Raw genomic sequence first — 26,225 nt, 5'->3', positions numbered from 1 at the left:
CCAATGAGCCATTTTTGAAGTTTCTACGACAACGCTTTCTTAAAAAAAACCTTATATGTCCCCAGGGCATAACTTCCAACCCGTGCCCTGCGGGCTGTTTGGGGGGGGGGGACGTGTTACACGCACAAATCTAATTTTCAGAATTTTAAACTATTTCGACAAGAATTGCTTTCTCAAAGTTATTACTGGATTCGTTTGGGGAAAAGGTGGGCGTGAGAGGGGGGTTAGTTACCCTCCAATCACTTTCGCCTATCAAAAACGGCACTAGCCCTTTGAATTTTCAATCGGATGAGCCTTTTTTGAAGTTTCTACGAAAACACTTTCTTTAAAAACCTTAAGTGCCCCCAGGGCATAACTTACAGCCCTTTCCCTGAGGGCAGTGGGGGAGTTTCCCCCTAAAAACATAATTTCCATCTGGAAATTAATTACACTGAACAAAATGGCTATCTCAAAATTTTGATTGGATGTGTTAGGGGAATTGGCGGGCATGGAAGTGGTGCTTTTTTTTACTTCCATTCACTTTCGACTATTAAAAACGGCACAAGCCACTCCAATTTCCAATTGAATGAGCCTTTTTCGAAGATTCTACGACAACTCCTTCGATACGAAGTGCCTTGGTATGGAAACCAAAAAAAAAAAAAAAAAAAAAAAATACATTGTGCAAACATCGTTTTTTACTTAGGCAGCGCAATATTGCGCTGCCTATGATATTGCTTCCCTTAACCTAGATTATTTATGTTACTCTAGGACACTCAAATGATCTTAGAGTCCTAAATAAAAATATTAGAGAAGTGAACAAACCTTAGGGGGTTTTGGGAGTTCATGGTGTAAGAACAGGCTTGTAAATTAATTACAAGAAGACTGAGTTGATTAGACTGGGAATTAATGAGGATGAAGAAGTAAGTTAGGTAACGAGAAAATCGATCAAGTGGATAGCTTTACCTATCTGGTTAGTATTATTAGTAAGGATGGGGGTTGCAGTCAAGATGTGCTTTTCTGCAGTTAAATAAGTTTCGTTGAGTTGGAAGAGAAGTCCAAAAGTTAAGACTAGAATATTGGAAGCCCCGGAATTGACAGCTCTGAAATGTGGGTGTTTCGAAAGGCTGAGAAAAAATTTGTTAAATATATTCCAGAGGAGTTACGTAACGGCAGTTTTTAGCAACTCATTTGACTAACCGTATAGGAAATAATTGGCTGTGCTAAAAACGTCTATTATCCCACTGTCCAGGACTATAAGGAAAGAACGGTTAAGATGGCTAGGTCGCTGTTTAAGGATGAAGGATGGCAGATTGCCAAAGATTGGGCTTTTTGGCCATCCATCCGGGATAAAAAAAAAAAGGTCGGCCAATTATGGGATTTTGCGAGGTTATAAGGAAGAATTTGAAGGAAATAGCAAGTTCATAAAAGGTAGTGAAGGGTAGATTTGAATGGAGGAGTAGTCTCTACAGCTATGGTGACCTCAGGTGGGTTGTTGCTGTAGTGAGTTGCTAGGAGTAGTGGTAGAAGTAATCAACAAGTATTGTCACCGTTCTTGGCAGGATACTAACCTTTTACGAATGTGCGTCTTTCGTCCCGGGGTCGTTTGTGTCACACTTTTGGTTTAAATAACTGCTTGTTGACATGGCAAAGTGTATATGTAGCTCTTGTATGGAACTGCCGCACTTCTTAATCCTCGCCAGCCGTTCCTTTGGGATTTAGCTTGGACGAAGACTTATTTTCTCTTTTAAGCTCAAAAGAAGCAACTGAGTTTCCCAGCAACAGAGCAACCTAGACAGTAGTGATTTCAACTGAAATGGACCATATTATGTAAAACTACAATGGATGCATGATAGCTTCTTTTAAAACGTTCTCTCTAGCGTAATATATAAAACCCAGACTTTCGGGGGTCAGAAACTCGATCTCATGCATAAAGTTCAATACCAGACCCAGGGAAACAGAAGTCTAAAAAGCATTAAAGGTTCTACTGAAGGAATTTTGGGTCTCTGTATAGTTGGAGACTACAAGATGCGAAAGTTGTATTTCAACGGTTTAAATGTTTGCTTGAGAATTCCGTTGAGATTTCCAACATAATACTTTTTATAGGATAGCTAGCAGCTCATTAACGTTTGCTGTGATACTTTGAACTATGCACTATCTATGTATGTATTTACCTGCACTGGAATTATTAAAGAGAAAAACCATGTAAAAAGAACTAAAAACAAAACATATATTAAGCTCTAAGTTTTTGTTTATCAATTGAACCGTTTATAGGTTTAATTATTTAAGTTTGTACTGCTTTCATATTAATCATCTTGCAGGCCTATCGGTGAATCGGTTAAATTTCATCAGGTAACTTTTAAAATTACACCTCCCACGTAGAGAAAATGTTCTCCCAAAAGCTTATTAATTTTGTTATTTTTGGTTGTCAGTAATTAAGGGATCTATGCACAAATATGGCGTTGTGCATTCAGCGAGCATTTAAAATATTGGTTGCTTTGAGACCCTGGATGGTAGAACGTTTGTACAACCATATTTAGATTCGTATTTACACTAAAATGTTATAGCCGTAAATACAATGTACTTCATATTTCGGTAAGGAAGAGCAGAAAAACGTAAATAAACAGAAATTGAAATTTATATATCATAAAAAGCTAAGCTATTCAGTGCTAAGTGTGGCTATATAGATCAGACTATAAGATTTGTAGTAGATTCTCTAAATTTACACTAGTTAATGGTAAAGCAATTTGCATATCAAACAGCACAGAAAAGTGAAAAAGTATGTGTTTTTCCAGCTATTTTATACCACCCAACTGTTGGGAAGGATTTTCAGCTGCATTGGCTTGCTCGTGTGCTTGATATAATTTGACTTCAACACAAAACTGTACTTCGATCTCAAGAGCTTTGACACTAAAAAAAATAATTTATATTTTTCTTAAAAAAAAGAACAAGAGATTGGAGGGCAAGCAGCCCATCTCTCAAGCTTATTCATTTCCCAAACGTATCTCGTCAACATTTTTAGACAGCCATTTTGTTCAGCATAGTAGAACGGTCCAGCAACTATGTCTTTTGGGATATTAGGCATGTCAGCCCCCACAATTATGCAATTGCCCCATTATACTTTAAACTAAATGTTGTTCTAAAAATAAATAAAAAGGCATTGTCTTAAATGGTTGCCAATAATACACCTCAGCAATATATCGAGAACCACTGGGAATATTATGTTTACACTTTTGGATACTACTATTACTACTTCTGTTCTTACAATTTAAATAAATCAAAAGAGTGTAAGTCTATTCATGTTGTCAAAGAGCATAGATATAATTTTTTGGGAATGATATTAAGTTTTATTTTTCAGGTTATCTTCAAAAGTTATAAAACTAAATTAAAAAATATTGTTTGTGTCAGATTAAAAACTGTTGAAAAATTTTCTCCAACATACAAATAGCACCCCTTACTATGGATTCTTATAGAAGAAAACTGAAAAGATATACAATATTTTCTTTTCCTGTGGAAAAGACTATGTCAATAAAAACGAACAGAAATCAATTTAAAAAACTTTTTCCACAAGACAAGTTTCTCAAAGAAAAGTAAAGACCTTCATTAAGCCAAGATTGAGCAAAAATAAAGTAAAATAATCTTCCAAGCGTAAAACTACGACAAATCACTATCAATAAATAAATGAAACTCAAAACGAACAGAAATTATAATAAATAGACGAGTCAACTCAAAACGAGCAAAAATGCATGAGTAGGGCTGATAACCCCTATTCCTTCTCATGACCAGAACACAATTTGCGCTTATCTGAAAACAAAATACTCTTGAAATATTTGCATCTTTCTTACTTTCTTAAATTAAAAATTTATCAAAACCTTGACGACGAAATGTCAATTTAACTGACTATCCACGGTAATTTGTTTTTTTTTTGTTTTTTTTTTCAGTAAAGTGCAAATTGTGTTCTGGTCTTGAGAAGGCATAAGGGTTATCAGTCCTACTCATGTTAAGTTTTGCTCGTTTTAAGTTTGATATCGTCTAATAAATTCTTTCTTTTTTTTAATTGTGCATGTGCAAGATAGAAAATTCCACACTGGTTCAACCGGAACAATTGCAAAATAAAACAGCAAGTGAGTCATTTAAAAAATATTTTTAAAATTGCAAATTTCATGAAAAATTGTATTATCTTAGAAACTTTTTAATTACATTTATACTGTATCCTTGCAGTGCATTTAATTTATCTCTATAATTTTTCTGTGCGATGTGAGTAAAATCACAAATTGAATGGCGTCTTTCACTGTTTTTTTTTAATTTTATTTTTTTTGTTTTTTCTTCATTGAACTTTTTTATATACAGAATAAGGTCTCTTCTAAAAAAAATAAAAATAAAAAATCTATGCTATTAATGCAAAAATCACTGATTGGAATTCCATTAGCGATAGTAGAATTGAATAGCATTTTTGTCAAAACGATTAAAGCACTGGGTGGGATTTAGTCAAGGGGACTCTTCCCTTTAGTACAACAAACCCCTGTCCCAAAACATTTAAGTTTTTAAAGTACCAAAGTAGTGTCAAAGCCCACCACTTGTTTTTTAGCTCTTTAATTTGCAGGCTTTTAAGAAAATTCAAGTTGGTATTAATATACATAAATTGGTCAAATAAACTTTGACTGTTCACTCATTTCGTGTAATATTTCCTCTATTTCATAATTAACCTCATACTGAGGTAAATTAAAAACCTTTCTTTTCTTTTAGTCAAGGGCTTAATGATAAAGGTAATATGGACTTAAATAATAATAAGAAAAAAGTAAGGTTTAAAATTTTTCTTCATTATGCTTTAAAACGTTTAGATATTCCTCTTAGAGTTCAACTGGTTAAAGAAATGTAAACGAAAGTACTTCACTGGTTCAGCATGAAAAACTGACGCAGTTCATGTATATAACCCAATTCGCCGTTTTTTTGTCATTTGTTTCATTATCGCAGAGACCGGGCGTCTTGAATGCTAACCTTTGCTTTTTAAGCCAGTTTGACGGTTAAAAAGCAATGAATAATATTTAGATTAATTTTCAGAATAATACCCAATTAAAAGTAACAGTTAGACAACAATTTAAAATGATATTCAGAAGAGTCTAATATAACACGATATATATTCGATGCTAGAACTACATGGGTCATGGTTGCAAAGGAAAAAGAAAGACCCCCCCCCCAAAAAAAAAAAAAACAAAAAAAACAACTAGTTCGTCCCCGATATGGGTATGTACATGACGATAAATAAAAGTTCAAATAGGAATAAAATCCTTTTAATACACAGTGTTTCACAAACAGTGATAGAAATCCACAAAAAATACCAGACATTTCGGTCATATATGCAGTGACCGTCATCAGTAGTAAAAACTCTTTTAATAGACAGTGTTTCACAAACAGTGATAGAAATCCACAAAAAATACCAGACATTTCGGTCTCATTTGCAGTGACCGTCATCAGTAGTAAAAACTCTTTTAATAGACAGTGTTTCACAAACAGTGATAGAAATCCGCAACAAATACCAGACATTTCGGTCACAAATGCAATGACCGTCATCAGTAGTAAAAACCCTTTTAATTGACAGTGTTTCACAAACAGTGATAGAAATCCACAACAAATACCAGACATTTCAGTCACATATGCAGTGACCGTCATCAGTAGTAGAAACTCTTTTAATAGACAGTGTTTCACAAACAGTCATAGAAATCCACAAAAAATACCAGATATTTCGGTCACATATGCAGTGACCGTCATCAGTAGTAGAAACTCTTTTAATAGACAGTGTTTCACAAACAGTGATAGAAATCCGCAACAAATACCAGACATTTCGGTCACAAATGCAATGACCGTCATCAGTAGTAAAAATCCTTTTAATTGAGAGTGTTTCACAAACAGTGATAGAAATCCACAACAAATACCAGACATTTCGATCACATTTGCAGTGACCGTCATCAGTAGTAAAAACTCTTTTAATAGACAGTGTTTCACAAACAGTGATAGAAATCCACAACAAATACCAGACATATCGGTCACATATGCAGTGACCGTCATCAGTAGTAGAAAGTTTTTTAATAGACAGTGTTTCACAAACAGTGATAGAAATCCACAAAAAATACCAGATAATTCGGTCACATATGCAGTGACCGTCATCAGTAGTAGAAACTCTTTTAATAGACAGTGTTTCAGAAACAGTGATAGAAATCCACAACAAATACCAGACATTTCGGTCACATATGCAGTGACCGTCATCAGTAGTAAAAACCCTTTTAATTGACAGTGTTTCATAAACAGTGATAAAAATCCACATCAAATACCAGACATTTCGGTCACATATGCAGTGACCGTCATCAGTAGTAGAAACTCTTTTAATAGACAGTTTTTCACAAACAGTGATAGAAATCCACAACAAATACCAGACATTTCGGTCACATATGTAGTGACCGTCATCAGTAGTAGAAACTCTTTTAGTAGACAGTGTTTAACAAACAGTTATAGATATCCACAAAAATACCAGATATTTCGGTCACATATGCAGTGACCGTCATCCGTAGTAAAAACTCTTTTAATAGACTGTGTTTCACAAACAGTGATCGAAATCCACAAAAAATACCAGACATTTCGGTCTCATCTGCAGTGACCGTCATCAGTAGTAGAAACTCTTTTAATAGACAATGTTTCACAAACAGTGATAGAAATCCACAACAAATACCAGACATTACGGTCACATATGCAGTGACCGTCATCAGTAGTAAAAACTCTTTTAATAGACAGTGTTTCACAAAGTGATAGAAATCCACAACAAATACCAGACATTTCGGTCACATATGCAGTGACCGTTATCAGTAGTAGAAACTCTTTTAATAGACAATGTTTCACAAACAGTGATAGAAATCCACAACAAATACCAGACATTTCAGTCACATATGCAGTGACCGTCATCAGTAGTAGAAACTCTTTTAATAGACAGTGTTTCACAAACAGTGATAGAAATCCACAACAAATACCAGACATTTCGATCACATATGCAGTGACCGTCATCAGTAGTAGAAACTCTTTTAATAGACAGTGTTTCACAAACAGTGATAGAAATCCACAAAAAATACCAGATATTTCGGTCACATATGCAGTGACCGCCATCAGTAGTAAAAATACTTTTAATAGACAGTGTTTCACAAACAGTGATAGAAATCCACAAAAAATACCAGACATTTCGGTCTTATATGCAGTGACCGTCATCAGTATTAGAAACTCTTTTAATAGACAGTGTTTCACAAACAGTGATAGAAATCCACAAAAATACCAGCTATTTCGGTCACATATGCAGTGACCGTCATCAGTAATAAAAACTCTTTTAATAGACAGAGTTTCACAAACAGTGATAGAAATTCACAAAAAATACCAGACAGTTCGGTCACATATGTAGTGACCGTCATCAGTAGTAGAAACTGTTTTAATAGACAGTGTTTCACAAACAGTGATAGAAATCCACAAAAAATACCAGATATTTCGGTCACATATGCAGTGACCGTCATCAGTAGCAGAAACTCTTTTGATAGACAGTTTCACAAACTGTGATAGAAATCCACAAAAAATACCAGATATTTCGGTCACTTATGCAGTGACCGTCATCAGTAGTAAAAACTCTTTTAATAGACAGAGTTTCACAAACAGTCATAGAAATCCACAAAAAATACCAGATATTTCGGTCACATATGCAGTGACCGTCATCAGTAGTAGAAACTCTTTTAATAGACAGTGTTTCACAAACAGTGATAGAAATCCACAAAAATAGCAGACATTTCGGTCTGATATGCAGTGACCGTCATCAGTAGTAAAAACTCTTTTAATAGACAGTGTTTCATAAACAGTGATAGAAATCCACAACAAATACCAGACATTTCGGTCACATATGCAGTGACCATCATCAGTAGTAAAAACCCTTTTAATTGACAGTGTTTCACAAACAGTGATAGAAATCCACAACAAATACCAGACATTTCAGTCACATATGCAGTGACCGTCATCAGTAGTAGAAACTCTTTTAATAGACAGTGTTTCACAAACAGTGATAGAAATCCACAACAAATACCAGACATTTCGATCACATATGCAGTGACCGTCATCAGTAGTAAAAACTCTTTTAATAGACAGTGTTTTACAAACAGTGATAGAAATCCACAACAAATACCAGACATTTCGGTCACATATGCAGTGACCGTCATCAGTAGTAGAAACTCTTTTAATAGATAGTGTTTCACAAACAGTGATAGAAATCCACGACAAATACCAGACATTTCGGTCACATATGCAGTGACCGTCATCAGTAGTAAAAATCCTTTTAATTGAGAGTGTTTCACAAACAGTGATAGAAATCCACAACAAATACCAGACATTTCGATCACATTTGCAGTGACCGTCATCAGTAGTAAAAACTCTTTTAATAGACAGTGTTTCACAAACAGTGATAGAAATCCACAACAAATACCAGACATATCGGTCACATATGCAGTGACCGTCATCAGTAGTAGAAAGTTTTTTAATAGACAGTGTTTCACAAACAGTGATAGAAATCCACAAAAATACCAGATAATTCGGTCACATATGCAGTGACCGTCATCAGTAGTAGAAACTCTTTTAATAGACAGTGTTTCAGAAACAGTGATAGAAATCCACAACAAATACCAGACATTTCGGTCACATATGCAGTGACCGTCATCAGTAGTAAAAACCCTTTTAATTGACAGTGTTTCACAAACAGTGATAAAAATCCACATCAAATACCAGACATTTCGGTCACATATGCAGTGACCGTCATCAGTAGTAGAAACTCTTTTAATAGACAGTTTTTCACAAACAGTGATAGAAATCCACAACAAATACCAGACATTTCGGTCACATATGTAGTGACCGTCATCAGTAGTAGAAACTCTATTAGTAGACAGTGTTTCACAAACAGTTATAGATATCCACAAAAATACCAGATATTTCGGTCACATATGCAGTGACAGTCATAAGTAGTAAAAACTCTTTTAATAGACTGTGTTTCACAAACAGTGATCGAAATCCACAAAAAATACCAGACATTTCGGTCTCATCTGAAGTGACCGTCATCAGTAGTAGAAACTCTTTTAATAGACAATGTTTCACAAACAGTGATAGAAATCCACAACAAATACCAGACATTACGGTCACATATGCAGTGACCGTCATCAGTAGTAAAAACTCTTTTAATAGACAGTGTTTCACAAAGAGATAGAAATCCACAACAAATACCAGACATTTCGGTAACATATGCAGTGACCGTTATCAGTAGTAGAAACTCTTTTAATAGACAGTGTTTCACAAACAGTGATAGAAATCCACAACAAATACCAGACATTTCGATCACATATGCAGTGACCGTCATCAGTAGTAAAAACTCTTTTAATAGACAGTGTTTTACAAACAGTGATAGAAATCCACAACAAATACCAGACATTTCGGTCACATATGCAGTGACCGTCATCAGTAGTAGAAACTCTTTTAATAGACAGTGTTTCACAAACAGTGATAGAAATCCACAAAAAATACCAGATATTTCGGTCACATATGCAGTGACCGCCATCAGTAGTAAAAATACTTTTAATAGACAGTGTTTCACAAACAGTGATAGAAATCTACAAAAAATACCAGACATTTCGGTCTTATATGCAGTGACCGTCATCAGTATTAGAAACTCTTTTAATAGACAGTGTTTCACAAACAGTGATAGAAATCCACAAAAATACCAGCTATTTCGGTCACATATGCAGTGACCGTCATCAGTAATAAAAACTCTTTTAATAGACAGAGTTTCACAAACAGTGATAGAAATTCACAAAAAATACCAGACAGTTCGGTCACATATGTAGTGACCGTCATCAGTAGTAGAAACTGTTTTAATAGACAGTGTTTCACAAACAGTGATAGAAATCCACAAAAAATACCAGATATTTCGGTCACATATGCAGTGACCGTCATCAGTATCAGAAACTCTTTTGATAGACAGTTTCACAAACTGTGATAGAAATCCACAAAAATACCAGATATTTCGGTCACTTATGCAGTGACCGTCATCAGTAGTAAAAACTCTTTTAATAGACAGAGTTTCACAAACAGTGATAGAAATCCACAAAAAATACCAGACAGTTCGGTCACATATGCAGTGACCGTCATCAGTAGTAAAAACTTGCAGTAGTCAAAAGTCAGTGGGGTCTCCGAAATTATCTGGGTATGTTCTTGATTTCCAAAATTGCCTTCCTTTATCCTTCCAATCCTCTTGTCTCCGAAAAGTTCTCCATAGGATACATTTCCACATTAACAAGATTTCTTTAACTCCTAATACCCAGTTGGTAATTATTTTTCCAAGTTTCAACCATTCTTTCCTTCCATCTAACCAAAGTTCCAAAATTTTCCTCCCTAAAACCCTTCAATTCCTTACAATTGCACATAAAGTGTTCTAGATCCACATTATCCCCACCTGTTGGACAGCAAATTTTGACCATTTTACAGTTAGTTATATTACCAACCATATATTTGGCATAGCGTAGTAAAGTTTTGCAATACAACAGATTTACAATTGTTTGTATGGAATTAATTGACTTTACAACTGAACGGCTCATAGATTCTCAAAATGTTCAAGCTTCCTTGGCAAGAGCTAAAGATTTCAATTGTTTTGTGATTGCATCTTCATAATAGCCATATCTTGGAACTCCGTGAAATGCTCTTATACATTTAATGAATTAAAAAAAATTTTTCCACAAAATAAGTTTTTCAAAGAAAAGTAAAGAACTCCATTAAACAAAAAATGAGCAAACATAAAATCAAACAATTTACCAAGCGTGAAACTACCACAAATCAGCATCGATAAATGAATGAAACTCAAAACCAATAGAAATTACAATAAATTACTGAGTCAAACTCAAAAAGAGCAGAAATTAACGTAATTTGGGCTCAAAACCTCTATGCCATCCCAAGGCCAGAACATAATCTTCATTCTAATTAAAAAAATATAAATGTTTTTCATTTTATAACTTTAATAAATAAAATAATATTAAGATTTTGATTACTAAATATCAGTATATGTATATTAAACTGACAATGCACATTCATTTGTTTTTTTTTCAGTAAAGTGCAAATTTTTTTCTGACTTTGGGAAGGCATAGAGATTTTGAGCCCAACCTATGTTAATTTCTGCTCGTTTTGAGTTTGACTCGGTTATTTGTATAGCCCTTTTTGAGTTTCTACTACAACTCTTACCCTAAGGGCTGAAAGGGTGGTTGTCATCCTCTAAGATCTAATTTCCAGAAAGTTCAATCGCGTCACACAAAGTGATTATCTATAAATTTAGAGTGAACGTGTCTGGGGGAAATGTGGGCGTGAGGGTGGTGTTAACCTTTTTTCAATCTCTTTCAACTATTAACAAAAGCACTAGCCCATTCAGTTTCCAATCAGTTGAGCCTATTTAAAATTTCCACGACAACACTCTCATTAAAAACCTGAAGTTCCCTATGTGCACAATATACAGCCCTCGCCCTAAGGGTTGGGGGGGGGTTGTCATCCTCAAAGACCTACTTTCCAGAACTTGCACTACGTTGAACAAAATGGCTATCTGAAAATTTTGATTGGGTGTGTTTGGGGGAATGGTGGGCGTGAGAGAGGGGTTAGTTATCGTCCAATCACTTTCAATTATTGAAAAGGGCACTGGCCCTCTCAATTTCCAATTGAATGAGCCCCTTTTGAAGTTTTTATCATAGAGTCTCCATCATTAAAAACCTTATATGCCCCCAGGGCATAACGTACAACCTTCGCCCTGGGGACTCTGGGGGGTTTAGTATCCTTAAATACATAATTTCCAGAACTTTCAACTACGTTGAACAAAATGGCTATCTCTAAACTTTGATTGAATGTGTTTGGGGAAATGGTGGGCGTGAGAGGGGGGGGGGGGGGTTAATTACTCTCCACTCACTTTCGACTATTAAAAAGGGCAATTTCAATTTCCAATCAAATGAGCCCCTTTTGAAATTTCTACAACAACTTTCTATATAAACCTTATATGCCCCCAGGCCATAACTTAAAACCCTTGTCCTGAAAGCTCTGATGGGGTTATCATCCTAAAAGACCTAATTTCCAGAACTTTCGAATACGTTGAACAAAATGGATATCTCAAATTTTGATTGGATGTGTTTCGGGAAATGGTGGGCGTGAGAGGGGGGTTAGTTGCCCTTCAATAACTTTCGACTATTAAAAGGGCAATAGCCCTTTCAATTTTCAATTGAATGATCCCTTTTGGATGTTTTTACAAAATCACTTTCTATAAAAACCTTACATACTCCCAGGGCATAACTTAAAACCCTTGACCTGAGGGTTGTGGGGGGATGTGTTGTCAGCCTTATAGACCTAATTTCCAAAACTTTCACATGTGTTGAATAAAATGGCTATCTAAAATTTTTGATTGGGTGTGTTTAGGGAAAATGTGGGAGTGAGAGGGGGGGGGTTAGTTGCCCTCAAATCACTTTCGACTATTAAAAAGGGCACTAGCCCATTGAATTTCCAATCGAATGAGCCCTTTTTCAAGTTTCTACGATAGACATTTCAATAAAAACCCTATATGGCCCAAGGGCATAACTTATAACCCTTGCCCTGAAGACTGTGGGGTGAGTGTCCTGCTCAAATGTATAATTTCCTGAACTTTAAACTGCGTGGAGCAAAATGGCTATCTCAATATTTTGATTAGATGTTTGGGGAAATGGTGGGCGTGGAAGGGGTGTTAGTTGCCTTCCAATCACTTTTGACTATTAAAAAGGGCACTAGCCATTTCAATTTCCAATTGAATGAGCCCTTTTGAAGCTTTTACGACGACTCGTTCAGTAAAAATCTTATATGCCCCCAGGCCATAACTTACAACCCTTGCCCTGAGGGCTGTGGGGGAGTTTCCTCCTCAAAAATATAATTTCTATCCGGAAATCCACAACACTGAACAAAATGGCTATCTAAAAATTTTGATTGGATGTGTTTGAGGAAAAGGTGAGCGAGAGAGGGGAGCTAGTTGCCCTCAAATCACTTTCGACTATTAAAAAGGGCACTAGACCTTTGAATTTCCCATCGAATGAGCCCTTTTTCAAGTTTCTACGATAAAGATTTAATTAAAAATTTATATGCCCCCTGGGCATAACTTATAACCCTTGCTCTGAAGACTGAGATGAGTGTCCTGCTCAAAGGTATAATTTCCTAAACTTTAAACTACGTTGAACAAAATGGCTATCTCAAAATTTTGATTGGATGTGTTTGGGGACATGGTGGGCATGAAAGGGGTGTCAATTGCCTTCCAATTACTTTCGACTGTTAAAAAGGGCACTAGCCATTTCAATTTCTAATCGAATGAGCCCTTTTTGAAGTTTCTACGACAACACATTCTGCAAAAACTTTATATGCCCCCAGGGCATAACTTACAATCCTTGTCCTGATGGCTGTGATGGGGTTGTCATCCTCAAAGACCTAATTTTCAGAACTTTAAACTACGTTGAACAAAATGGCGTGAGAGGGGGGTTAGTTACCGTCCAATCACTTTCAACTATTAAAAGGGCACTAGCCCTTTGAATTTCCAAACGAACGATCCTTTTTTTAAATTTCTATGGAAACGCTTTCTTTAAAAACCTTATATGCCCCCAAGGAATAGTTTAAAACCATTGCCCTGAGAGCTGTGGGGGAGTGTCCTTCTCAAAAACATAATTTCTACCTAGAAATCAACTACGCTGAGCGAAATGGCTATCTAAAAATTGTGATTGGATGTGTTTGGGGGAATGATGGGCGGGGGGGGGGGTTAGTTGCCCTCCAATCACTTTCGACTATTAAAACGTGCGCTAGCCCTTTGAATTTCCAATCAAATGAGCCTTTTTTGAAGTTTCTACGACAACGCCTTATATAAAAAACTTATATACCCCCAAGGCATAACTTAAAACCCTTGCCCCGAGGGTTGTGGGGGAGTGTCCTCCTCAAAAAGATATTTTCTATCTGGAAATCAACTACGCTGAACAAAATGGCTGTCTCAAAATTTTGATTGGATATGTTTGAGGGAATGATGGGCGTGGTGGGGGGGGGGGCTAGTTGCCCTTCATTCACTTTCAACTATTAAAAAGTGCACTAGCTCTTTCAATTTCCAATCGAATAAGCCTTTTTTGAAGTTTCTACAACAACGCCTTCTATGAAAACCTTATATGCCCCCAGGGCATAACTTAAAACCCTTGCCCCGAGGGTTGTGGGGGAGTGTCTTCCTCAAAAAGATATTTTCTATGTGGAAATCAACTACGCTGAACGCTGATGAGATTGGGGGAATGATGGGCGTGGGGGGGGGGGCTAGTTGCCCTCAAATCAGTTTCGACTATTAAAAAGGGCACTAGCCACTCCAATTTGCAATCGAATGAGCCCTTTTCGAACTTTCTACGACAACTCCTTCGATACGAAGTGCCCGGGTATGAAAAAAAAACACGTTGTGCCCACATCGTTCTTTACTTAGGCAGTGCTAGCACGAAGCCTCTGATATATCTTAAGCATTCAACTGGCGTAGTTCCTTTTCACTTATGTGTTTAATCTATAAGATTCAAAAGGAACTTAAAATTAATCAGGTAAAAATGCACTTGTAATAATGTTTTAAAGTTAGTTAATAAACTCTAATGCTCTCAAACGTTTCTGTTTTATTCAAGCTATAATTCAATTTTAAAAACGGACTGCATTGCAGCCAAATTAAGTCAGTAGATGGCGTTCTCTATTTGCTCTAAAGACCAGGTTTGAGTAAAAAAAAAAAAAAAAAAAAAAAAAAAACAATCAATATTATTTTGAAGAGAGGGTAGAAGATGATTTTTTTTTTTTACGTTCGTGGAAGAAGAAAATTTCCCCTCTCTTCCCAAAAATATTATGAAATTGCATGACCAAAAATTCAATTTTTGTGTTTTTTTAAAGAACTGTAAATCAATCAGATCAAAATACGCTTGTTATTGTTCTGAAACTGTTTGAAAGTGCAATTAACCCTTTAAAGAAGTCCATTCTTACCCTGAAATAGGCATCTTTTTTTTTTAGCGTGTGGTTTTTTTCTCCTTCTAGATGATAATTTATGAAGGTTCTATTTGCATTCTTTCAATGATCACCCATGTTTTGTTAATTTTGTTTTACTAAATGATATAGCCGTTCGGAATCATACCACTCTGTGAGAGTCATAATTTTGCCACGAGTTGGATATAATCATTCTATTTTTGTTTGTACGCATGCCTTTTTTATCTATTTACAGGTTGCTGTTGCACTTGGAAGGGCCGCAAATATTTACCCTTTGTCGATGCTCTTGAATATTGGTAGAAAACCGAGGATAACTTTGAACTTCCAGCATATGCTTTATTTCTCTGGTAATTTAAACTTCCTCGATTGAAAGTCCTGTTTAGTTCTAAGTTCACAATTCTCTATGAATGGGACTCGTCTACAGACTTAGACGTAATCAGGAACTTTCAAATTAAACGTCCCTTCCTCTTCCTCTTGCCATGCATTTTTTTTTAATTCTAAAATCAATTAGCCTTTTTTTGTAAAAAAAAAGGTTTTGCGTAGTAAAATGTCAAAGATTTTGCGTAGTAAAATGGGCAAGCACATATGTCTCAGTATTAAAATCAAAGTACTAGCAATCCATTGGTATTTTTTGGAACAATTTCGCCAATTTTATTATGTAGAGCTATTTTTCAGAGTCGGTTCTACAAGGGGGGCTGAATTTATTACAAATGTGTCTTTTATTCTTTAGTTTTCGCTGAATTTGTAGCTAAACTTAAAAATAAAATCCAATGATTTTATAACGACCAATGGTCTGCGTTGCGCAGGTACCGATCTCCGGATTCTCTGCCTTCGGACGGTGGTGCGATGCGTGGCTGTGGGCAAGTCATCCGACGCGTCCCGTGTTTTTCCCCCAGATTTTTCCAGGTACCCATTTAGAGCTGGGTTGACTCTGGCTGAGCTTACAGGGTCACACCATTGACCCCCTTCCAAATCAAATAACCGGTGACACCAGGAGTCGAACCCCTTACCTCGGGATTTCAAGACGGAGTGCTAACCACTCGGCTGGGAAGGAAATTGCTAAACCAGTCAAGGTAAAAATGCCAGTATTTATATAGAATAACTTTGGAGCCATGGGAATGGACATAGGCTAATTAAATTATAAAAGTTGGTACTAAAAAAAAGACAAAAAAAGGACCCGCACTTTAACATTTCACTATCCAGAGTAATTTTTCTTGTTGTTTTAATCTGCCAGATGTGATAAAACTTAAATTTTCAAAGCGATTATTAAAGTCCTTTCTTCGTACTTTTATCGTTGTTGCCACATTATAGTATTTGGGTGGAAAAGCATCTTTTAGCATTTTAACGTTGTCAGTAATATTTTTCTTTTCACGTTTTAACGTTATAGATAGTCGTCTTTCAATGCTTTTCTGCTAATTTTTATTAATATTTTCATGTGTTACTACTCGGAAAAAGTACCTTCTTTTAGCGCTTTCTCTTAATTTTTAATGTTATCAGCAGTTCTGTTAGGATGTTTCAATGTTATCAATCATCTTTTATCGTTCTTTCTTTCGACTTATCGTTGTTTCTAATAAAAATTATCTGAGTGATGCAACCTTTGTTCAAAGTGGCTTCTAACGATCAAAGGGTTCTGTTAAGCTACACTTGCATACAGGGAAGAGGGAAGGGCAAGTAGGAAATTCACCCCTCTCCTCTCCGAGATTGGTCCATATAAATCATCAGGGACAATCCCATGACTTCTTACAATCTAAGATTGGATTTATTGCGAAGGTCATACAATACCAACGGACATCATAGACACCCCTCCCCAACCTAACGCCTTTAGAGTTCCATATAAAGTATTTCAAGTTAATATCTCAAAAAGCTAAGCTTTGAACCAGCAAGTTTTTCCTTTTAATGCTCATCGATCTTTATGGGAATGATAATAAAATGGGTAATGGGATGGGTGTGCATGTCTCAACTAATAAACAAATCAGTAGAACAACAGGGAAATTTTTATACAAGACAGTGGAACGCAACTTTAAAAGAATATTTCGACCCTATGTCCAAGGGCCGTCCTCAGCAAAACAGACGAAGAGAATAAAAACGCTATAAAAGAAACTTACATTAAAATTCAATCATTAAAACTGTTTAAAAAAATGTTTTAAAACAGCCCTAATATCATTACTTCAAGGAAGTTCAACCAGGACTGGTACTCCAAACGAAATGGACAGAGAACAATCCATTCAGATGGAATTGAAATACTTACAGACAAGCTTTTAAAGCTAGTCTCGCCTTCTTGGCAGCCAGCCTAGAAGGTCTATTCGTAATAGGTTGAGTGGAGTTATTTACTGTTTTTTTAATATAATTAGTCAAATCATTTTTAATTAAATTTGTGCATAGGGCATTAAGCGAATATTCCCCCAAATCTCTTTTTAAAGAAATGTTACTATTTATTTTGATTTTAATTTCAATTGCCTCTCGAACAACCGGTTTTATGCCTAAATCATTACTAATAAGGTAAGTTTCTTCAAAAAACATTTTATTACTAGGGTTATCATATATGTGGCTGCTTAAAGCAGAATCAAAGGAAATATTTGTATTATTAGGATTTAAAGCTTTAGTTATGTCATCTTTGTGTTGTTGCAGGCGTTTTTATTAATTTTTAATGGTTATAACAAAATAAAAATTGCCAAACTCAAAATGTATTTTAGAAAACCCACACTTGCGAGTAAATCGGTGTATATCTTTAACAGAATTTAATAAAATAAGGCTTTTAAAATTAATTGTAAATGCGACATAAAAATTACTTCGTGTGCAATCTTTTTTTAAACTTGTGGTGACTTTTGGACTTTATGGAAGGTAAATTATATTAGAGGGCTTGACGGGAACTTTACATTGCAAAAGACCCTTAATTTTACGGGAGTGTCTTGTCAATCTTCGGCTAATTGTATTGTTAATAAAGACAATAGGATAACCGTTTCCAAAAAGTACGTCTCTAATAAAATTTAGTTCATCTGTGATGTAAGATTCAGAGCAAATGTTTAGGGCACGGTCAACAAGAGATGTAACAACACCTCTTTTATCTTGTGTGGGGTGATTGGATTTAAAATGTAGATATCTGTTATTTTGTGTGGGTTTTCTGTAAATTGTAAAATCCAGTTTATCAATGTTAAGAATAATTAATACATCCAGAAATGGTAATTTATTTGCATTTTCAATTTCTAAGGTAAATTGTAAATTTCGGTCATGTGTCTTAAGGTGATCTAGATAGCCCCTAAGTTCATTTTCCCCATAATTACATAGTAATGCTACATCATCATTATAATATCCACAATAGACTTGTTTAGAAAAATTTAAACTTAAGATCCAATTTTTAAAGTGTTGTACATAAATAATCGCTAATAACCCGAATAGCACTACACCCGTAAAAAGACCTTGTTTTTGTTGATAAAAATAAATACGGAACTGAAAATACATTGAATACTTATTACAAATTTTGACTAGGGACATTAAAACCTCACAATATATTCCTGTTGTTGAATCTTCAATTAAATGATAGTTTTCTTCTATTTTATTTTTTAATAACTGTTCAGATATTGCTCCATCAATATTTGTGAACATAGAAACTATGTCAAAACTATTTACTATTGTATTTTCTGAAATGCTTGCACTTTTAAGTTTTTCTACTAAATCTACCCAATTACATACGTACGATTTTTGGGAATAAAGTAACGGTTTGAAGGCTGTACATAACCACTTTCCAATATTGGAAGCAGGGGCTTTCGTACATGCTACAATTGGCCTTAAGGGAATACCTTGCTTGTGTAATTTCGGTAAACCGTAAAACTTTGGGCAACATCTACCTCAGGGTGAGAAATTTATTATACAGTTGTGGGATGATTTTGCCATTTTGTTTTAAATTCTTTATTTGGGCTATAATTTTATTTGCAAACTTATCAGTATGGTCGTGAGTCATGGAAGTATATGTATTTGCGTCATTTAAATGTGAATAAATTTTGTTGTCGTAATTTAAGGTATCCATGACTACAAGTGAATTTCCCTTGTCTGCTTTAGTTATTATAATTGAAGGGTCTTTGCGAAGATTAGACAAGATTTTTTGTCGTGCGAAATTTCTGGTGTCAAATTAGTATGAGATGTAACTTTTTTTTTGCTGCCGTAAAGTGTATTAACAAAACAAGACTTCACTTCATCTGGGTTAGAAATGGATGTGTAGTGTTTGTGCAAAGAATATTCTAAGGAGGAAACAATATCTGCCACAGGAACTTGTTTTGGTGGAAAAGAGAATTTTGGACCTTTTTCAAGAGTTTGGATTTCCTTAGGTTCAAGAGCTCTAGAGGAGAGATTAACAATAGCGGGTCCTGGAGTAAACCTCGGGGTATAAACACGATGATCCATCGTGTTTATACCCCGAGGCATTTCAGAAAATACAATAGTAAGTAGTTTTGACATAGTTTCTATGTACACAAATATTGATGTAGCAATATCTGAGCAGTTACTAAAAAATAAAATAGAAGAAAACTATCATTTAATGGAAGATTCAACAATAGGAATAGATTGCAGGGGGTGGTATGTCCCTAGTCTAAATTTGTAATAAGTATTCAATGTATTTTCAGTTCCGTAATTCTTTTTATCAACAAAAAAATGGTCTCCTTATGGGAGCGCCGCTATCCGGGCTATTAGCGATCATTTGTGTAGAACACCTTGAAAATTGCGCCTTAAATTCATATTTTTTAAAACATGTATATTGGGGGCGTTATATGGATGATGTAATATCGCTCTGGAATTATGGGGAAAATGAACTTAGGGGCTTTCTAGATCACCTTAATACATATGACTGAAATTTACAATTTACCTTAGAAATTGGAAATGCAAATAAATTACCGTTTCTGGATATTTTAATTATTCGTGACATTGATAAACTGGATTTTATAATTTACAGAAAACCCAGACAAAATAACAGATATCTACATTTTAAATCCAATCACCCCCCACAAGTTAAAAGAGGTGTTGTTACATCTCTTTTTGACCGTGCCTTAAACATTTGCTCTGAATCTTAAATCACAGATGTACTAATTTTATTAGTGACATACGTTTTGGAAACGATTATCCTATTGTCTTAATTAAGAATACAATTAGCTGAAGATTTGCAAGACACTCCCGTAAAATTAAGTGTCTTTTGCAGAGTGAAGTTTCCTTCAAGCCCTCAAATATAATTTACCTTCCATATATTCCAAAAGTCACTACAAGTTTAAAAAAAGTTTGCACACAAAATAATTTTTATGTCGTATTTACAAATAATTTTAAAATCATGAATTTCTTAAATTCTGGTAAAGATATAACCCCAGTTACTTGCCAGAGAGGGGTTTATCAAATACCATGTGACTTTGGCCATTTTTATGTTGGTAGAATCCATCAAAATTTAGAAAAAACGCCTACAACAAAACAAAGATGGCATAACTAATGCTTTAAATTCTAATAGTGCAAATATTTCCTTTGATTCTGCTTTAAGCAGTCACACATATGATAACCCTAGTCATAAAATGCTTTTTGAAGAAAATTGCCTTATTAGCAATGGTTTAGGCATAAAACAGGTTGTTCGAAAGGCAATTGAAATTAAAATCAAAATAAATAGCAATATTTCTTTAAATAGAGATTTGGGGGAATATTCGCTTAATGCCCTATACACAAATTTAATTAAAAATGATTTGACTAATTATATTAAAAAAACAGTAAATAACTCCGCTCAACCTATTACAAATAGACCTTCTAGGCTGGCTGCCAAGAAGGCGAGATTAGCTTTAAAAGCTTGTCTGTAAGTATTTTAATTCCAGCTGAATGAATAGTTCTCTGTCCATTTCGTTTGGAGTACCAGTCCTGGTTGAACTTCCTTGAAGTAATGATATTAGGGCTGTTTTAGAACATTTTTTTTAAACAGTTTTAATGATTGAATTTTAATGTAAGTTTCTTTTATTGTGTTTTTATTCTCTTCGTCTGTTTTGCTGAGGACGGCCCTTGGATATAGGGTCGAAATATTCATTTAAAGTTGCGTTCCACTGTCTTGTATAAAAATTTCCCTGTTGTTCTACTTATTTGTTTATGATGGAAAGGCAGGGTGGTCTTCGTCGCTATTTGCGTCTCAACTGATTGCTACTGCAAGCTGTGGGTTTCTTCGACTAAGAATTTACTATTAATTGATTACGCTACCATCTGAAAAAAAAAAAAAACTTGAAAATTGTAGCCTAAAAATACGTACATGGCATACTTTCATCCTCCCTCCCTCCTAATAAATGCCCTACTCCTCTTGCCTCTCGTGACTTAGATCCCATATTTATTATCCGTCTCTAGGCTGAAATGTTTATTATATCTTTCTTTTTATTTAGTTTACTTTGTTAATTTTTTCTATTTTACTCAGGGGAGGAAAGACCATTTTCCAGTTCTGTTGTTGTCCCATAGTCTTTGCTTTATCCACAGACCTTAGATCTTGAACCGTCTGTGAAACTTAATCAACAGAAAATAATACTGGAAAAATAGTCCAGCTTGTAGGTCTAATATAAATATGGGATCTAAGTCACGAGAGGCAAGAGGAGTAGGGCATTTATTAGGAGGGAGGGAGGATGAAAGTATGCCATGTACGTATTTTTAGGCTACAATTTTCAAGTTTTTTTTTTTTTTTTTTCAGATGGTAGCGTAATCAATCCAAATTGTGGTTGGTGTCTAGGGAAATTTTACGATTTTGTGACAAAACTTCTAGTTCATCTACTTGTTTTATATTTGCATAGTTGGTCTTATGTACTTATCCTTTTTCATAGTAGGACAAGTAGTTGAGACAGAGAGGTTTTCAGCATAACTTAAATTGTTTTCGTTAAAAGAGCTAATATGGGATCAAGCTCCCTAGAACTAAGACTCTTACAAAGATCATGACAATAAACCGAAAAAGAGGGGCAGAAAATACATGGCTTTGGCAAATGTCATTTCTCGCAGGAAAAGATTAAGTCATCTCAGAGCCCCAAAGAACTACAAAAAAAATGTTTAGTAGACGAAAAAGAAAGGAATCTGGGATAAAAGGGGTTGGTAAAGGCCGCAATTTCTTAAAACATTAAGCAGCTCCAAATGATTAACGAGGTTAAAGGCTTTACGTTCGTAACCGAAAATAGCATAGATACATATAAAGAATAGCCAGTAATAGTCAGTAATTACAAGGAGAATGAAAGTGTTTAATTCCATTAGCGACTGTCTTATAGATGAACCGATGAATATTTTGCAGAAAAGACGAAATAGCAACAAGTGTTCAAATATTTTTGATAAAGTGGATGACCAACCTTTAGGTTGAAAATTAATCACGTTACTTGAATCACGCCGCTTCTTCTCCTGTATGTATTAACTCCATTAAGAATTTAGGAGGTACTTCATGATTAGCAAGTATAGCCAAAATAATTGCCAGAAGTGGAGAAAATACTTCAATACTATTTCTTGAATGAGTTGCCAGTAAACAATCAGATTGTTTCTAGCTGAGCTTGGCCTTGGTTTACGATTCTCTAATAGAACACTTGTGGCAGATTTTTTGCATTCAGTTGGATGGCTAAGGGCACACGTCGAAAATTGAATAAGCTGAATCTTCCACAGAAATGAAGATACGGATACGCTAAAAATAGTCACTCAAAATAAACATCTTGACCAAGATAAAATCACATCCTCCAGCTAAAATAAGGTTATTAATTTTGTATGTAAGAAGTAAAGTAACTAAACTGCCTAACCTGAAAAATAACAGAAACCACAAGAATAAGATTACCAATTTGCAATTTAAATCTAGAAGAAGAAGAGAAAAAAGGGTCAGTAAAATCTGAAAGCTAAAAGACCCTCATATAGAAAGTAAAAGGTGACTGAACATTGGTTCGTCTTTTTATGCTTCTTCTTCTGCAGAAGATGGCTTAGCATTGGACGTCGACAACGTATTCGCGTAGTTGGCTTTCTTCTTCACTTTATGTTTTTTTAAGGTTTAAGAGGAGCGATGGCATTTGCTTTGGCATTCCGAAACACAATGTCAGAAGCACGTCAGATGTTTTTAACTGCAACAGCTTTAGTGGTAATTGTTTCAGTAATTGCTGTTGGTGGCTCCGTTAGTGTGTTATTACAATGGCTGGGAATACCGTAAGTCATTTTTTTCTTTCTTTTTGTCGAACATTATTTTCTAGTACAATTGGATTATTAATCGAAATTGATGCTAATCTTGCCAAATGTATCGGTAGTTGCTGGTGGTGGCCCCGTTAGTGTTTCCTTTTTTTCTTCTATTTTTCTTCTTTTTTTTTAATACCGAAAATTTTTCTTTAATGTTGTTGGAACATTGTTCCAAGTCTTAATGTATATATTCGACATAATTAAATTAATTAGATTAAATGTAATAGAATAAAACTAGGGTTTTAGAAATTGCTGTTGGTGGCCTCGTTTGTGTTTAATTACATGCCATAATAATCTTTAAGTCGATTTTCTACTATAATTAAATAAAAAAAACAAGTTTTTTCAACTGAAAGTAAGGAGCAACATTAAAACGAACAAAAATTATTACGTATATGAGGGGAGTTGCTCCTCCTCAACACCTCGCTCTTTACGCTAAAGTTTTTAAGTACTTTTAAAAAGCTTCTTATTGTTCTCATTAAAATAACATAGTGTTTTAGGAGCCGTTCTTTAAGAATTTGGAAAGAATTCAAACTTTAGCCTAAAGACTGAGGTGTTGAGGAGGAGGAATCCTCCTTGTATACGTAATAATTTCTGTTCGTTTTAGGGTTGCTCCTAACTTTCAGTTGAAAAAACTTGTTTTTTTTAAATTTAATTTTTGATAGTATTTTAAATAATGCCAGGAAAACTGCTAGACCTACGCAAAAAAATGCCTCTTCTTAATGGATTTATTCTCTAGACAATTCATTCCTGGTGAAAATTTACCCTTGATGCTTATCCTTAATATCTCCACGCGTAAAATTGAATTGGCAAAGAGAAAGTAAGACATAATAAGAATTTCGTATAAGAATTCTGGCAAATTTCCCCAGTGTAAACTTTATCCTGAAAAAATCACCCCTGAAAACTTCTCTCCCCACGGAAAATTAACCCTGTAGAAAATATCCCCAGTAAAAAATTCACCCTCCCCCTCACCAGAAAAATGTATGCATACTTCCCAATAACAAATACTATACGTAAACAATTGGCAAATTTTGTAAATTATAGACCTTTACCCAGGGGCTGTGGGGGTTCATGATATCTCTAAAGTCATATTTATTTGGTCTTTAAGCTATGTTGAACACAATGGCTATCTCAAAATTTTGATCGGACGATTTTGACAAAAAAGGGGCGTGGAATTTTTTTTTGTCACTTGAAAAGGGCACTAGAACTTTTAATTTCCGTTTGAATGAGCCCTCTCCCGATAATCTAGGACTACTGGGTCGATACGATCACCCCTGGAAAACAAAAACAAAAAACAAACAAATTAATAAACACGCATCCGTGATCTTTGTTCTGGCAAAAAATACAAAATTCCAGATTTTTGCATATAGGAGCTTGAAACCTCTACAGTAGGGTTCTCTGATACGCTGAATCTGAGGGTGTTATTTTCTATGAATATGACCTAAGATTCTATGAATTTTAAGGGTTGTGTCCCCCTTTTTTCGAAAATCAGGCAAATTTTTTCAGGCTTGCAACCTTTGATGGGTAAGACTAAACTTAATGAAACTTATATATTTGAAATCAGCATAAAAAACCGATTCTTTTGATATATCTATTGGTATCAAATTCTGTTTTTTAGAGTTTCGGTTACTATTGAGTCGGTTCGCTCCTTACTGACAGTTCGTTACCACGAACTCTTTGATTTAAATATTATTCGAAATTTGAAAATATTAATTAAAAGTATTATTCGATTACTAGGCGAAAATGAATATTATCGAATGAAATTGGATCTTAATGCACATAATAGAGATGAAAACTGATAGGTATAAAACAAAACTTAGAAAATAAGGTTTTACTTGCAAATGTGTTGAAAAATAAAAAAAAAGTTTCCTTTTTCTTGCCAGTGGCGTCTTTTCACGAAAATTTAGGTGGAAGCAGAATTTGTTTTTCATTATCGAGGGGGTGGGGGGTGGTAGGTGTTTTTAAATCTAGGGGGTTGTGCCCCTTAGATTTTGAAAAAATTTCAAAGAATAGAAGTATTTTATTATTAATGAAAGAATTTGGTAGTCATGGCATATTTTATAGTTATTCAAGGACAACTTTATATGTCCTGACCGTCTCATATTTTCATTTTTTGTCTTAAAAATTTCAAGTTTTCCGGATAGCAGGACAACTCGCTTCTGTTTTTTTTAATGTTTAGTGGATTGAAGATAAAAACCATTTTGCAAAAAGTTTTATTTTTTAATATCTTCATTTGTAAACAAACTAAAATATTATAAATACCATCTTTATATATTTAGTCAAATTATACACAGCACTGTACAATGAGACCATCTGTTAAAAATAAGAGTTTTTCCTTAGATTCCAAACAACTCAATCTAGAAGTCAAGGGTTATCATTTACATTACCAGTTGCAGAGGCTCCTAAAATCCATCGAATCGCCCTTTAGCTTAAATTTGAACTCACTTTGATCGAGTTTAAAAGTTCGAAATTATAATTAGAGTCATTCAGAAGCCCTGGCACCTGATATTCTCAGAATTTCTTTATGGTAATTTTGCTATTTTTACGATTGATCAGTGTTTTTTTTTCTCTCGATTTTTTTTTTAAAAACTAATTGCAGTTACTTTATTATTGTAATTTTAAGGTGGTTATCTTAGAGTTGTCTAAAATTCTCTATCTCTCTCTCTTCCTTTTCCTCCCTCTCTCTCTAACTTCTTCTTTTTTATCCTGCTGGCTTATTGCCTGCCCCTCATTCTCACCTAATCCCCAGTTTATTATTTTTTTCAGGGTTGGAGTTGATGACGAAATTGAACCTTTACAAGGCCGCAGACAGGTCAGTATTATTATTTTTTTTAATATTCATTATCTTATCTGGGCTGATAAGGCTAGTGGGTTCAGTGTCAACCTGAGTTTCTTTCAGCCCCCATTATTTTTTTTTTCTTTTTTCTCCATTATTTATTTATTTGTTTATTTTATTGTTTGTACTGTTTTGTGAAGATTCGACAAAGAGCTTC

The 26,225-nt window shown here is 34.8% G+C and overlaps 1 protein-coding gene across 4 annotated transcripts in view; it reads left to right on the top strand.

Annotated features, from left to right (window-relative positions):
- The window catches only part of Nhe3 (Na[+]/H[+] hydrogen exchanger 3), a 216,481-nt gene that overhangs the window by 89,178 nt on the left and 101,078 nt on the right, over positions 1-26,225 (top strand). For all 4 annotated transcript variants that reach the window (XM_089104737.1, XM_089104714.1, XM_089104729.1 and 1 more), the window contains exons 10-12: positions 15,293-15,404; positions 23,055-23,208; positions 25,999-26,044. In XM_089104737.1, the coding sequence (XP_088960863.1) occupies positions 15,293-15,404; positions 23,055-23,208; positions 25,999-26,044 (312 nt within the window). The remainder of the gene's footprint in view (positions 1-15,292; positions 15,405-23,054; positions 23,209-25,998; positions 26,045-26,225) is intronic.

This window comes from Artemia sp. Qi Xiang Cuo, chromosome 2 (genome assembly GCF_049724085.1).
Source record: "Artemia sp. Qi Xiang Cuo chromosome 2, ASM4972408v1, whole genome shotgun sequence".
NCBI classification, from domain to species: domain Eukaryota; kingdom Metazoa; phylum Arthropoda; class Branchiopoda; order Anostraca; family Artemiidae; genus Artemia; species Artemia sp. Qi Xiang Cuo.
This window is presented reverse-complemented; position numbering and strand designations above follow the sequence as displayed.